Below are 15,537 nucleotides of genomic sequence, written 5' to 3'. Positions count from 1 at the left end.
AAGAGCAAAGTTGCCACTAAGCTTGCCGAGTTCATGGCACTTAACGGAAGCAATGGTAACGAATGAAGTGTCTTCGCTCTGACAATGGAACAGAAATCGTGAGCAGGAAAGTGGACTTACCACGGTATTATGCACCAGAGTAGGAAGATAGTGTCGCGATCGGCTTGCTGTGCATCATACCCAAAAGTTCCAAATAATGTTTTGAACTTGGAAATGAGCAGCGCGGAGTTGCGGACTAAAGACGTTATGAGAGTGCTAACGAATGAGCATGTCAAGAAACAAGGCTAAAAACAGTCTCGGTCAACACTTAAGAAGCGACCAAGGCCTTTAACACCGAACATGAGCCTTGGCAGTGTACATTTTGCGGAAAATTGGTGCATAAGGTAGAATGATGCTCGACCGAGCAGAAAGAAAACGAGGAGCTTGACGCGATGGCTATGCCATTTGACGTGGAGTCAGTCAAATATGCTACGATGTCGACTTCAATCGAGTGGCGCTTGTTGTTTTTCCGAAATGTGGTCTTCGACGGCCAAATACATGTTTGAAATGTAGGCGATTGGCTGTGGTGCAACGCTTCATATCTGCTATGAGAAAGCAAAGTTTTGAAGCATCGGACAAGCACAGTGGAGGCGAAGAATTGGTAGCAGATGGATACAAAGCTGCGAGCAATGGTGTGGGGACTATTATTGAAAAGGTTGTTCTGCTTCTTAATGATGAACGCGAAAGCGAGATTAAGAACGCACTTTACGTCCCGAGCATGAGCAAAAATCTCCATTCGATACTACAAATTAACAAAAGCGGCAATGCTGAAATCTTACTTTACGGCGCCGAGATGAGAATTATCACCAAAAGCTCGTAGCAAAAGGTAGCAATGGCAGATCAAGTGAGTGGGTTTTTTAGGCTTCGCGCATCGCATCAATCTGTGAATGCTGCTCGCAATTCAATAATGAAAACCTTCATGCGCGATTATGATCCGCACCGGTTGATGTGTTGTGCAGGATGATTTCAAGAAACATGGTCAAAAATGCCAAAATGCAGACGGTATCAAGAGGATCAGGAGTTGCTGTGTTTGTTACTAAGGGAAGATAGTGCAACGACCGTTTCGAAGCAAGCCGCACTAAAAGGGCGTGTCAACGACATGGTGGGCGGAAGCGGTATAGTTTATCTGATCAATGGGTTTGCTAATACTGATTGATCGATCATTACGTAATACGATGAAAACTTTAAGGAGAAGCCGCAAAGGGGACACTTGAGTGTGGTTGAGTTACTCACGTCGACAGCGCGAAAAAGACGAAGCTTGAGATTTAAGTGCGTATTACTCGAGAGCGCAGAGAGCCCAAAAGAGTACGTGTCTACGACGTGGAAGTGTCAGACAAGGAAGCACGATGAGTCAAGCTTGACGAGCGTGAAGTGAGCGGTACATACGATATGCTTTACCCAGGACAAGAAACTATCATTTTTGTAACCAAAGCGTGGGTTGTAGCCGCAGTGCCGAATCCAGTTGACCGACCTCTAGTGCCGTAAAAGCCCATGGAGAACGATGAAGTATCCGTTCACGACTTTACAATGGATGAGGTCGAGTCGAAAATGGGTACTGGTGCGCAACAGCCTCTGGCACTAGAAGATGGCACAGGAGCTGGCAAACTACCGAGCCCTGCAACCATTAATAAAGGATCGTTTAGTATTCCGTCTGGGGACAGAACGATCAAGGCGTTCTCGGGAGCCCGCTTCAAACTGAATGATGAACAAAGGTCGGAAGAGAACAAAGAATTCATTGAAGCGTCCAAGAATCGACGTAGAGGGATTACTTGCTGAAGCAGTCTTAGCGTAAGCGGCAAGGATCGATGGCACCCGTGGCATTTCAAACAAGTATGCCGAAGCAATCAAAAGTAATGAGGCAGTGTCATGGAGGGAGACAATGAAGGCTAAACTGCTATCACACAAAAAGAATGATACTTGGTCGCTTGTACCGCGTGAAACGGCTCATTCGATTGTGTGTCGGTGGGTTTTCTTCAAGAAGCCTGACGAGAGCGGTCGGGCTATACGCAACAAGACACGGTCGGTGGCGAAGGGGTTAAAGCAAATATAGGAGGTGAATTTTGCTAAAACGGACTCCACTGAGTGAATTTGTCTTGTCTTGGCGGCGTCGAAAAAGCTTATGAGATGGAACAATTGAGTGCAAACACAGCATTCCTGAACAGCAAACCAGAGGACTACGCATACATGAAGATACGGTTTGGCGTTACGAATGCTGGAAATCACGTTTGTCTGTTGGGAAAGACCCTTTATTGGTTAAAGCAAGCCGCATGCGCCTGTAAGACTACTTTACATAGTTACTTCATGTAGAATGGTTTCAAGACCTGTGGTACGGATTAGTGCGTGTATGTGAAGCCCCAAAAACTGATATATTTACGGTTGTCTTACGTGGACGACATGATAACTGCAGCCAAGTTCCGTGCTAGATTTTGTGAGATTAATGATGCTCTAAGAAACGCTTTCAAGATGAAAGAATTGGGTGACACAAAATTTATCTTGGGGGTGGAGATCAACCAAAAAAAGTGTGCTGGAACGCTGATAATCAAGCAGTCACGGTATGACGAATTGGTCAGCAGAATGCCAAGCTGATCGACAATTCTTGTACTTCCAATCGCAAGCTGTCAGACGATCTGTCGCCAGGAACAGTTTCAAAATCGCCAGGTGCAGACAGCACTGGTATGTTACATTAGGACGTGTACCAGGCCGGACATTGCCTACGTGGTAACGCAGCTGTCAAGATCTATAGAGAGCCCAGGACTACAGCATTAGCGAGCTGCGATTTGTGTGCTTTGACTCTTGATGACAACACGCTCGCATGAAATCGTGTACAAAAGTGGGCCTGGCAAAATTATGGTTGAAGCGCTTTTAGACGCTGATTGGGAATGCAACATTGACGACAGGCATTCTATATCAGGCGTGGAGGTAATTATCGGGAATAATCTCGCGGTATTAGGTCGAAGTTTCAGAGAATAATGGCGCTGAGTTCAGCAGAAGCAGAGTACATGGTGCTCAGCTTATGCACCCAAAAGGTACTATGGAGGCGCGCGATGTTAAAGGACATGGGCATGGGCCAAGAATCTGCTACCCAAATCCTGGAAAACAATCCAGGGACAATAGCAATGGCACAGAAAGCTGGTATTCTTGCGAGAACCAAGCATGTTGACATAAAGTATTACTTCACGAGAGAAAACGCTGTAAACGGGATTGTTAAAACCACATGAAGAGCCAAAATGCGGATATGCTTACCAAGACACTCGGAACCAAGATGCTCGAGTTTCTACTCGAAATAACAGGTATCGAGACAAAGCCAGAGCTCAATCATACACATCATTAGCGACGTGTTGAGTTGGTATGACGATGCTACTCGATCATGTACGGGACTCATTAAGATTACGATAATACGTACGATGAGAGTCATGGTTACAGATATGATTACAGACGTAGTTAATTGGTCTGAATAAATCAGATTATATTTGGTAGGTCATGTGGATACACAGCCTGGTGAACCAAAAACCTTATAAAGATTACCTGATGTAGCAGGTAATTTGTGAATATTACATTTATTATTTATAACAAAAATCTGGCTTTGGTACACTTTGAATATTTATAGTTTATTTTACACAGTCTTGAGGTCATCCAGGTAATCACATTAAACCTTAACATATTGCTCAAGTCTCATATTTTTCACCGTTTTATGCAATTTTAATTTCTATCCATCAAAAAATTTCCTAGATCTTGGCGATAATCGGCTCTCCAATCACTGTAATACATATTCACCCGGAAAACTGAATGTCGTTTTATGACATTAGATTCTGAGTGTTCCTATCATTACTGAAAACAGCCATATCTAAAGCATCTGGCTCAAGCGTTAAGGTCATACCTTTTATAATCCCAATATTTTTTTTTATTTATCCATATCACTAGCTTGAAATTTAGTTAAACAATAACATGAGCAGTACTATTAATTGCCAGCTTTATTTATCCTTCAAAGTTTTGATATTTGTTTCCAACATATTTGCTGATTTAATAGCTATTCTGATTGTATTGAATCATCCTATATACAATACAATAACAGGTATTTTAATTTCTTTGCGTATGAATATATGATACAATTTATCGAATAAAATAAGTTAAACGATGATTGAGCTCGTGTTTCTTCTGTAAAAGGTATGAAAATTTTCTCCATGTGCGGTAAAATAGCGTGAGGGGACGTGAGCTTTGCATGGGACCCCACAGTATAGCATTAACATCGTGTAATTGCACTTTGCCTCTGAAGGAGTTTAACCGTTAATCAGAGCTGGCCTCCACACTATAACCTTAAATACAACAGTTGCAAGGTCATTTTCTGACAGTTGCGCACAGCGGCACTGTCACTACATCTTTCACCATAAAAGGCAATATGGCTATCCTTCTATACCGGGTGGCAAGATATAAGTTGGGTCGGCTGAAGTTGATGGCGGATGCGCTTTCGCGTCGCTCAGGCTTTAAATTATCGCATGCCACAATGGTCACTGCGGTGGGGCTACCGTAGCTCTTTGCTTAGAGGAAGCTAAGCTGAGGTTACCGACCTTACGTTTTTTGCAAGAATCAGTACGAGAGTAGCGAATCCAAATCCGCTTACTCCAAGAGTACCCACAACCTTCGCCCAAGGCAAATATAATCTTCTGCTCAAAATGTAAGCTTGATTTCTTTTATTTTATTTGCGGCAAAGCCGCCGATATCTTAATCTATAGGGGTTCCTCATCGAACATGAAGACCTAATTAGCATGCCGGTCCAGCCATGTAGGGGCTTCTTGTTACGGTGTAGCCAAACCATTGCGTGATCACACTATCTTATGTGACCCACCCCTTTATACCAGGGTACGTGTACCCCGATACAATTGCCGCCATGCCGGTTTAGCTTGCACTATACTTGAGCAAATTTTTGGCCAGTCCAAGTCAAAGATTTTTCACCATTTTGCAATAGCATTTGTGTTTGCGGGCTGGTTGCTGGCTCTGCCATAAATAAGCAACCTAGAATGGAATCTGACAAATTGGCCAATGGCATAATTATGCGCATACAAGCGAGATCCGTTATCAGGTTTGTAATGGGGTTCTCCGCATCCGACTTTTCGTGTTCTGCACGAGTATGAATGGAAATGTTGTTGATAGAGGTTAGCGCATAGCCACATGCGGCCTAAGCATCTATGCCCCAGACGAATGAACGTTACAAGTACACTATAGAAACGCTGTGGTATATATAGCCACTTGCAGGGCCTTCCAATTTAAGAACTCACTGAAGTGAGAGGAAAATTGCTATCTCCCGTTAGCAGTTAATAGTAACTATGAATTTGATCAAAAGATACTGAAACGTGCAGCAGACCATGCTGTTTAAAGCACACCGTTTTAAAACCTTCGTTTGCGCAGGAATTACGTCTGCATTAAGCTTACTATAAGCATTCAAAATCAGCAATACTTCCAACACAGACAATCGTCATCGGATGTGTAGATAAATTTTATCTATCCATTGTGTATTTTGCTCACAAGAATAATAGTATCAATTATATACCAATGTTCCTTGGTAAATGCCATTGTCGTGTCAAGTATCATCTAGTCCGGGTACGAAGTCCGCTTTACGGGGCACACCATTGTCCGTTGGAACTACGGGTGAGGGATTGTTTGTCGCCAAATTGCAGTATACCTTAACAAAGAATTTATAGGATCCGTAGGATCCTCGAGGACATTGTTTCACTTCTCGTACTTAGTGCTCTGTGAGTGATCTCAATGACAGATTTTATAGTGATGGATAACGTGCTCAACTCCTCATCTAGTTTTCTCTGAGACCTCAACATACTGCTGCTTCTGCCATCCGATTTTTGCTCGATGACCGACCAATACTGTTGCTATCAATACAAAACCAATTCCTACACGAAAGCAAACGTAGTGCTGTTCCTGCGCGAAGCACGTCTGGTATATGACAGAGGTTCTTCTGACTCTTTTAATGTTTCAGCAGGGATTTAACACCCGGCCCTCGAAATTTCAATCGCGCCATACCAAGGAATGATTCATTCAAAATCCAGGTTTGAAACGCGATAACGGTCAACTTTTCAAAGCCTCAGCCTTCATTCCAAGGTTCATGAGAACCTTCGACACTTTTACCAAGGTCTCTTAGGAAAACAGAAAATATAATTCTTTTCGGCTTCCTGAATTTCTCCGTGGACAGGCTATGCTTTGGACGGTAGCTAGTCGGACGTAATTGCGCGACGTCTCTGATCCTATCAGAATTTCTCACGGTTTCACAATGCTTAAATTGCCGATGTTGATAGTCAACTTCGCTAGGATGCTTGTCCCATCATTCATTTAGAAGTCCCTTTTTTCATGACAAAAACCTATTGACCACGATCTCCACAAGATACAATCGAAACTAGCTTTACCCCAGGAGACCGCCTCACGATGATTGTACCACTTAAAGGGTGCGTGGGGTGCCCTTGCGTCGGACCCCGACCCATACACCTCTCAGCCAAGAGCAAAAAGGGGCACGCAAGGAACAGATGCTTTAAGCAATTGGGGCTTCTTAGCAACTAAGTGACCCCCATCATATCTCAGCAGCTTAATGGACGGTCTTTGAACGGCTGTGGTTCTCACCGAGATGTACCACGTCGACGCTACTCTTTTAGTGAAGCGGTGAGGAGGGGTCCCATTGAATGCTGACTCTTTATTTAGTGCCTGGTGTGGAGCTATGTGAGTAAGTCGGAGGCAAAGGATAACAGCCAAGGTACCATGTAACAGCTTTTGGAAGAGGATCTCATTATATTGCAGCAATTAGATTTTACAACACGTGTCCATAGTCTACTCCTTTAATGTCGGACAAGAACTTCGGAAGTACCGGATACGTCATGTAAAGGCAATGCAAACTTTGGCAACATATGTCGCTTACACTTTACCATGAAGGAAGCGCGAGATTTTGTTTTTGATGCTCAATCTGTTGTGACCCTATAGCTTGCAGACTGAAAGCGCAACGTGCTGTAGCTCTGTTTGAGTCATAGCCATCTCAACCTCCCTCATCCAAATAAAGATTTTTTATGTCCATACCCTCAAAGTCTAGGCGAGGTGCCATTGTCGCCTGCACCCCGTTCGAGCGTTCTGGTTATGTTTTAAGCTGAAAAGAGTTTCAATGCAACTTGCCCCTTTGGCTGCGAGCTCGCTGATCTCGTTCGGACCAGTGACAGATATAAGCTAATAAAATATGTCTAGTTGTCCCGTATACATGTACTGGAACACCTCATGTTTCATCCTCGCAGGGGATATAGTCTAATCGTGACTCGATCGTGGAATTGGCCCGAACTAACTTTGCACAAAGAAAGTTTTACCTCCAAGACTCTGCGTAAAGAGACGTATAGAAATCGGGCTCGCATGTTCTACCAGTAGCAAATGGAAAGTCTTTACCATAACAATTCCTCTTAATAGCTTTGCTTCTTCACGCGAAAATTGGTAAAGGATTAATGCTGATTAAATATATGCCCAGTATTCGTTTTACCATCTCTCGTGATAGAGATCTTTACTGTATGATGTGCGGCTACCGCCCATGTATACCACAGACCCCTCCTTTCGGGATTCGGCCATCTAAGAAAGTTCTGATACTTCGGTATCTACAATTACTTGCAATTGTTCAGATTGTACTAAATGTGCAAGGTGCAACTCCAGAGGTTTACTAAACTAGTCCGGTTATAATCCTTTTTTCATGTGAGCTTCGATCGAGTAATATTTACTATGTACAACCACCACAGCAGGGTACGTACTTCGCGTACTGATAGATTCTGATTGCGCCCTAAACCGATCGGTATTAAGGTCAGCGCGAAATTTGAGCGCTGACCAGGAGAAAAGAGTTAAAGTAGATACTCATTTATTGGACTAACCCTGACATTCGTAAAGTAAGCAATTTAATATAATATTTTAGTTGGAATATGTTTTTAGTTTTCCATACAAATGGGGCATATTTTTCTCGTCCCATGAGTGGAAATTTACAACGCATAGATAAGTTATGACTGACTCACTAACAGCTACACCCACTCGTACAAAGCAATCAGCGATGATCTTGAGCGATTTCTGTGCACAACTTGTTGTTTTCGAATCCACTGGCGAAATCCGAATGTTCCATCAGCTCCAATTGACTCTCGCACTTCAACTTCCAAATCCAGATCATCATCGACAACACATGATCCGCGCTCGCTTAATGGCATCGCATCTGCTTCACGAGGTTCTAGCTTCAACGATCGAGCGTAACGACTTTCTTCAGAAGCAAATGGCAATGGGACGTGCAGCAATTTCTATATATGATAAAATACAAGTCAATCAGCAGAATGAAATCGAATATTATGCCCTGACATAACATCGAGGTGCAAACTTACATCAACACATTCGTCATGTGTAAGAGTGTAGGCAACAGACTGTCGATGCATAATTTCTGTTGCCAATTCGCCCATTCTGCGAAGCCGGCTTGCATTTATCAAACCGTTTTTGTCAGACGCAGGCAGCTCGTTTAAGCCAACGTAATTCTACGATTTTCGTCAGAAGTGAGTTTAGATCACAGATAATTATAGACTAGTAAGGCATCCACCTGAAGATATAGTCCAATGTAAGGCATACTTGGATTTGCAACTATTCGCATAAGTCGATTCATCTCGCGACATCCTTTGTCGGAGAGCAATTGCATCTCGTTCATCTTTTTCTTTGCAGCGACACTTAGCTGCCAGTCACGGATAAAATACTACGTGAGTTCATTAACAAAGCTGCACATTTAAAATCACCAGACGTACACAGTCAATTGTCTTCCAAAGCCGCTGTACAGCAGTCGATTGTAGTGCATATAAAATTGCAGCCAGCGTATCGAGGTTGTGGAATGACAAACAATAGTCCGCGGCCTGATGTTTATAGAAGTAATGAATACCACGCGGTGGGCCATGTACACATTTTAGCATTAGTACCTTCAGATAAAATGTTATTACTTTTGCACGTTCTTCAGGGGTATCTTGGACAAGTACAGCGCAAATTACATATGCAGAGATCTATACAAGGCACGAGCAGAAGAAAGTTGTGAGCATAAGTGGTCGATCCACCTCATAATCTGCGCGATGTAGCCTCGTACATGTTGAAACCATCGTTTAATGCAGGTAAATTCGGAAGAATGCGTTTTTGTCAAACCGAGCGAAACCAAATCTTGCACTACAGCACATGCCGCACAGATCAATACACAGTCTGTTTAAATGTGAAAACATATCAATGCTATTTGCCTGAAATTTTGCAAAAGATAGCGTGTGTCAGCAGTGTGCACTGTTGAGCCCACCGCTCTGCGTCGATGTTCCTGTAACAAACATGTGTATGCAGTTTTCGATTAGTAACACAAGCAACGCGAGCTTGAAAAAGCTTTAATTAACCGGTGCAGATTATTTGAAAAAGGCTCGTGTGATGCAGCTTCAATACCAGCTTTTGACCCATACAGCTTTGTCATCATTTTCGGTATTCTTTCGTAATTAAGCGCATAATTACCAGCTCCATGAAGCGAAAAGTAATTTCTGTAAAGCGTGATGCAATCATCAATCAAAGGCACCAGCTTCTGCATCGAGAGATCGACAGTCTGTCCTATTAAATTGTGAAAACGTTCGCGCAAATCACCAGCTTTTTTCGCTTCGAGCTCTCTGAGCAACATGATTATGATAAAGAGTCGTATAAGTCCATGACCTACAGAATCACGTAAAGATTATAAACATATTTTTCTCAGTTTGAATAAGTATCACGACTGCCGCTCCTGTACTTACTTTCCATTCCACTCCTAATATGTTCCTTCAGTCGATTCACCACTTCGTCAAGACTTGTAAAGCTATCCAGAAACAGCACAAAAGCGATTACGTCGACCAGGTCAACTTCAAAACCGATCACCACTTCTTGAATCAAATCCTCTACAGAAATCAAGCGCGCAAGTCGTGAAGCGTGTTTGTCCTTGTCCGATTGCGAACTTGAAGATTCGATGCGTTGTACGTAATCGACTGATGAACGACTGAAGATATCAACATCAAGGTCTTCTACTCCTCGACTATGTGATCCGAATTTTTCTATTACATCGTTCGATTTTCGTGAGATGGTTGTGAGCTGAGCAGCTTGGAAGTCGAAAACATCTCGATGGTCAAAGCGACTGCTAGAACACTTCAATATTTCTAGACACATCGCGTAGGCATCACCACGTTCTTTGGGATCCGATGTAAGCAAAACATTCGCTGGAGTCTGTCCGTATCGGTTCTGAACGTTTGGATTGGCCCCTTTCTGCAAAAGCAGAATTATAATGCCTGAGTGAGCCAGAGCGGCAGCCAAATGCAAACTCGTATTTCCATTTAATGTAGGCGCATTCGGGTTTGCACCCTTTGAAAGACAAAATTCGACAACCTCTGGACGCCCACTCTTCACAGCAAGCTCTAGAGCCGAAAAGCCATTCGACCAAGCCACACGACGGACATCTGCTCCTAAAGCTAACAAAGTTGCCGTCCCTTCAAGAGATCCCCTCGCGCACATGAACATTAACGGAGTCAGCCCATTCTTTTCTGTTGCATCGATATGCGCTCCTGCATCGATTAAGCGTTCAATAATCCTTGCCATATCTACCGACTGCTTTACAACATGCAGTGGCCGTCTGCCTTTTTCATTGCATAAATTAGCATCCGCCCCTATTGATATAAAGTAATTGACCATTTTGAGATGTCCGTTGTGCACCGCTGCGTGAAGCGGGGACTCTTTACCGGATACCGGAATGAATCCAAATACCTGTTTACCCCGAGACTTTTCCCACGAGCACAAGGTATTTACATCCTTGGAAAAACAGCGCAGCCATCCAGCCGAGTCCAAATCTCCACGGCGTGCTGCAATACACATCAAATAGCGAAACATCTCCATGTCTAATGACAATAGCTGATAATAGTAAAACTCTGTCATAAAAGTAAGTTGTTTTGGCAGCTTGGCGGTCCGTAAGCGTTGTATAACTTTGTCAAACGGCATGCCGATCACGGGTTCATGATTAATCGCAATAAGCGACAAGCCAGACACGATAGCGGCGCTCAATGCTGCTTGTGACTGCTTTCGGACACTGTACACGATAGCTCCCCGGCCATTTCCATCCGTTGTGAACTGAATGCCAAGATCATTAGTTGAAAATGAAACTGAAACTCGAGATCCAGCGAAGGCCATCGAGTCAAATCGGTAGCTTATGTCTCTTGACTGTGAGCATTCAATCCATTTGACTGCATCGAGAAAAGCTATCACCAGATTTGTCTTGTTTTGACAGGCCGGGTGATGATGGAATCCATATTTGAGCAGCGCACGAAGGATCGGCAGGTCGCGGAGCGAGGACATCGTAATGACATAGCGAAATACTGCCGTCAAAGTCTCGTCTGTGACCTCAAAATGTTCTCCATGATACTGCGCTATTGCCTCCGCGATGGCTTTTCCCGCTGTCAAAATGACCTCAAATTTGTGCGTGGGAAGTGAGACACAGTCGAGCATATTGATCACGCTAATGGCATGCTTCCAGTCGCAAATTGACAGGTCTTTAGAAATACCAAAATCTGCTTGCGCTTTTTGCTTCAATACTTTGATATTCTGCTCCACGTTGCTGCGTGACTGCCTCACTTGCTCCGTCTCTAAGCTTGCGTACGCCTCTGCATACAAAGGAATAAACACACGATCTTCGACATGTCGCCGAATGATTCGCACAAGCTCATTTCCCGGTAACAATTCGATTTCAGGGTCTTGATAGAGCGCCAAATGGTGTCGATCAATTATTGCATCATCTAGTTCGACAATACAGTTGTGTATTTTTACGTACGAGTGATTGTGCTCGTGCTCTTTAAAATCAATCAACATTTTAGCCAAGTCTTTGTCTGTAATAAAGATCTTGTTTAAGTGCCTCGTGACAGAATTAAATCCTGCCTTTTCCTCTCTCGCAGTTAAATTCATCTCAAAGCACGGCGGTGCGACTTTACGTACAGATCGCAAGGCTGTAACCCATAATTCGGCGTCAATCTGACTAGAGCAATGGCACAATAATCGGTAAAATCCCTTTTCAATCTGGAATACATAAGCCTTGCCAGCTACTCGAATATCCACATGTTGCACAGATACAACTCCGTCATTTAAATGCATATAGCCTTTTATTTTCTTTCTGCTCTTGTTCTTATAGTACACGACCGTGCCATCGGAGAATAAAACGAAAAAGCGTGCTTTCCAACTCTTCCACATGTGACCCTGCTTTTTAAGCCAACCCATCTTCACAAAATTTCCAACTTGCACTTGAGATGCATAAAAAGCGTCATTCAAAAGCGGGTCAGAACCATGACGCACGAGTCGAAAGGCTTTCTCTCGCTGCACAAGTGTCTGTAATGTCTCTGTAGCTTCTGACGATGATCGCAACGTGCGCGACCTTGTGCGAGCTCGAAACATCGTAGCTAAAACACTACGGTGTGCGTCACGGTCGCGTTGCTCGGCTATCTCATCAACTTCGAGCTCTGTGTTGTGCACCGATTCTTGCGCTTGGTGGTTGGAGCGTTTGTTGTGACGTGAAAAGTACGAGCGCTTGCTAACTTTAGGAGCAGTCTCGTCCAAAAGCGGAGGTGGAGATGGAGATCTCCACGAACGACGATTTGCTTTGGAGCTTCTGGGGTGCCAGCCGGAAGCCATTGCGTTGGTGACTGGGTTATGTCGACTCGTCACCTATATTATGAAATTTTTTTAAAGTACGGGTTTTGTTGCCTTGAACAAACAGTGCAGTTATTATGTGATGACTATGCGATATATACATAAAAGCATTGGATCTTCTGGTCAAACGATTTATTCTATTTTATACGCAAGTCGCTGAAGAAAATGATATACCTATTGTTCTGTCAATACTCTGTCAAATATTTTATAGCCATCGAAGAGTTATTACAAGGAAATTTGGAGGCGAACATATGACAATGCTCAATTTCTCCAATTGAGAGCTGAATAAAGGCACTGTATAAAAACTTTTGGGACCATAGTGGTATCCAACATTTTCCAAGGGATCAGTTACATGGAATGATATATAAAGCAGTGTTGAGCGAAAAATTGATTGCAACGAACTCTTACTGATTTCTCATTCGCTCTCGAAGCTTCACACATGAACAAGTGAACATCGCTTAAACCGGAGGGATGTCTTACCAATCCTTTACATTTTGAACCTGCGTGCACCACTCTACGCTAAGATGCAGATTGTTGGATGAATAAAGTTATAGAAATGTAAGAAACCTTGTGATGGTTCAGCGTTTTTCAAATGCCGAATTCTAGAACCAGCAAAGCAATCGGTATCAACGACATTTGTTGATCATGCAAAATATTTCCCACCACTTATATACAAGCTTGCTTACTTATCATGAGGATAGCACGTCTCTACAGATGATATGTGCTGTCCAGCTTGAGCTTTTTTCGTCTTCGATGATAATCTTCATCGAGAATGTTAGCATTTTGGGCACACAAAAAAAATATTGCTTTTATCCCTAGCGCTGATACTCATTCAGTTTTCATTTAAGAGTTTTCAGCAGCATTATGTATAGGACATTCATATTCAGGTGCCATTTGGTGGCAGTGGCCGATCACGAAACTTGTATTATGAATAATGAGGCACTTGATTTGCTTTTGTCGACGTAGCTCAATGTCATCTGTGTCTTCATTAACCAGATCAAAATTGCTACTTCACTCCTTCCGCTGCACTGAATCCGAACATTTAGGAAGTCAGCAGGTTGGCGACATGAGACAAAAATCGCACTGTCGCCCACACGCTAATTTTTCTGTGTGACCGGCTAGCAATCTACCGCTTTAACACAAGTGCAGAGCAATCTATTCTCGACCCAAAGCACGGTTGTCTGCAAGGGTGCCTCGTTGTTCTTTGCATTTTCGTCATTTTATTTTGCAATACATCACATTTATTACCAATTGCGAAGATGTTGATCATTTTTGTGCGAAGTCAGTTGAAATTTAGAGAAGCTTTATTGCTTCAGTAGGAACGGATTACGAAGCGAAGTCGCAGCTTCCTCGCTTGAACATTACCAGCCGACTTATTGTCGACTCGTTTGCAATAAGTGCTAAATTTTAAACATCTGCGCAGTGTAGCCATAAGGCTACGGTCTACAAGTGTATGTGTGGTGCTTGGCATCGGACGACAAGAATTTTGTGTCGACCAATGCAGTACAAGTATGGCTGCGTTAAGCTACTTATGATGCAACAAACAGGTCATGAACTTTGTATGATGCAAGGTTGCGATCTCATAAACTGCAAGACGAATGCTAAGGAGAAAATCGCTTCTCAGACGTTTCTTTGTCAATCAATTAAGTGTAAATATTGTTAGACTCAGTACAAGACCATACATTAGCTTCAGCCCCCCTTAAGTTGGACATCTGTGATCTTAAAGTTCCATTGCATATTATAAGCTTCTGTCTCTTCGCATAAAGAGTGTCCTACTCAAGGACACTCTTTATGCCTACTCAAGGCTTTATAACTATTGCTGAGTGAAGTCTTCTGGCTGTATAACACCGGTCAGTTCGTCGGTGGCCTGATGACTTCCTTTACAAAACGAAGCTGAATTTGAACCAGTCTTGAAATAAAAAAACATCTCAAGCTGGATTTTTTCAAATCGCTATGAATCCTTAAATGCTTAAAAAAACTCTTGGATTTTTGGCTTCACGATGGGCCTCAACTCTTTTTAACATGTATGCAAGCATATCTATCTCATTGGTACTGTATTTCTGAAGCTCAGTCTCCGTAATTTGATCACTAACAGTCCCTAAACCGCCGTCTGTAAATTACATTGTTTTTTAAGCTTCGGATCAAGTGCAAGAGCTCAAGTTATAGCGCTCACGAGAAGTGAGTCTCCACCGATTTCTCTCTTTGCATGTATATATTCAAAACAGTCTATTGCAATTCTTTCTCTTTTGCTGCCTTCGGAATCATATCGCAGTCTTTTTCATTCTGGTATGTATACTAGAATCAATGACTTTAGCTCTGCCCAATCATTCCAGAGATTGCTTTTATTATTTTCGAATAAACCAGCTTTTTGTTGCATTCGCCGCCAGCTTAGAAAGTTAGATGTACGAGGCAACACTGCTCGTGTCTCGCCAACGACTTACATTTCTCTAATCTTTATTCGAGTAAACCGACATACATTCGCTTATAGCATGAATTGGTCGGTGCCAGGTCAATACGATTACTTTTGCTAGCTAATAATCTCTTTTTCAACGTCGATCAACGCTTAACAACGCATACCTTTACTTGTTAGAGTCTTTCTCGAGTGAGTTGTCCTTCCTGAAACAAGCGCGCACAAAGATGAATAGTCACTGGTTCGCTTCAACTATTGTTTTATGACTTTTATGACTTTGAGCGTCAGAGACCTTTATTTTGGAATGTTAAAATTGCATCTCTCGCTCGAAATTACGCTTTGGTAGCCATAAATTGGTACTCTTGCTTACCACA

At 42.9% G+C, this 15,537-nt stretch overlaps 1 protein-coding gene across 1 annotated transcript; it reads right to left on the bottom strand.

The window, feature by feature from the left end:
• Positions 1-8,075: 8,075 nt before the first annotated feature.
• On the bottom strand, positions 8,076-12,735 carry PHALS_05587 (alternate phospholipase partial; the record flags this gene model as incomplete). Its single annotated transcript, XM_024719155.1, has 9 exons — positions 8,076-8,342; positions 8,424-8,570; positions 8,633-8,761; positions 8,832-8,936; positions 9,000-9,080; positions 9,161-9,237; positions 9,306-9,376; positions 9,450-9,753; positions 9,831-12,735. 9 exons carry the CDS (start codon positions 12,733-12,735, stop codon positions 8,076-8,078), a joined length of 4,086 nt encoding a protein of 1,361 aa, XP_024584482.1.
• Positions 12,736-15,537: the final 2,802 nt, after the last annotated feature.

Source organism: Plasmopara halstedii, assembly GCF_900000015.1.
Source record: "Plasmopara halstedii genome assembly, contig: Scaffold_2904, whole genome shotgun sequence".
Classification (NCBI taxonomy): Eukaryota; Oomycota; class Peronosporomycetes; order Peronosporales; family Peronosporaceae; genus Plasmopara; species Plasmopara halstedii.
The sequence above is the reverse complement of the archived record's forward strand: the minus strand, read 5'-3'. Positions and strand labels throughout refer to the sequence as shown.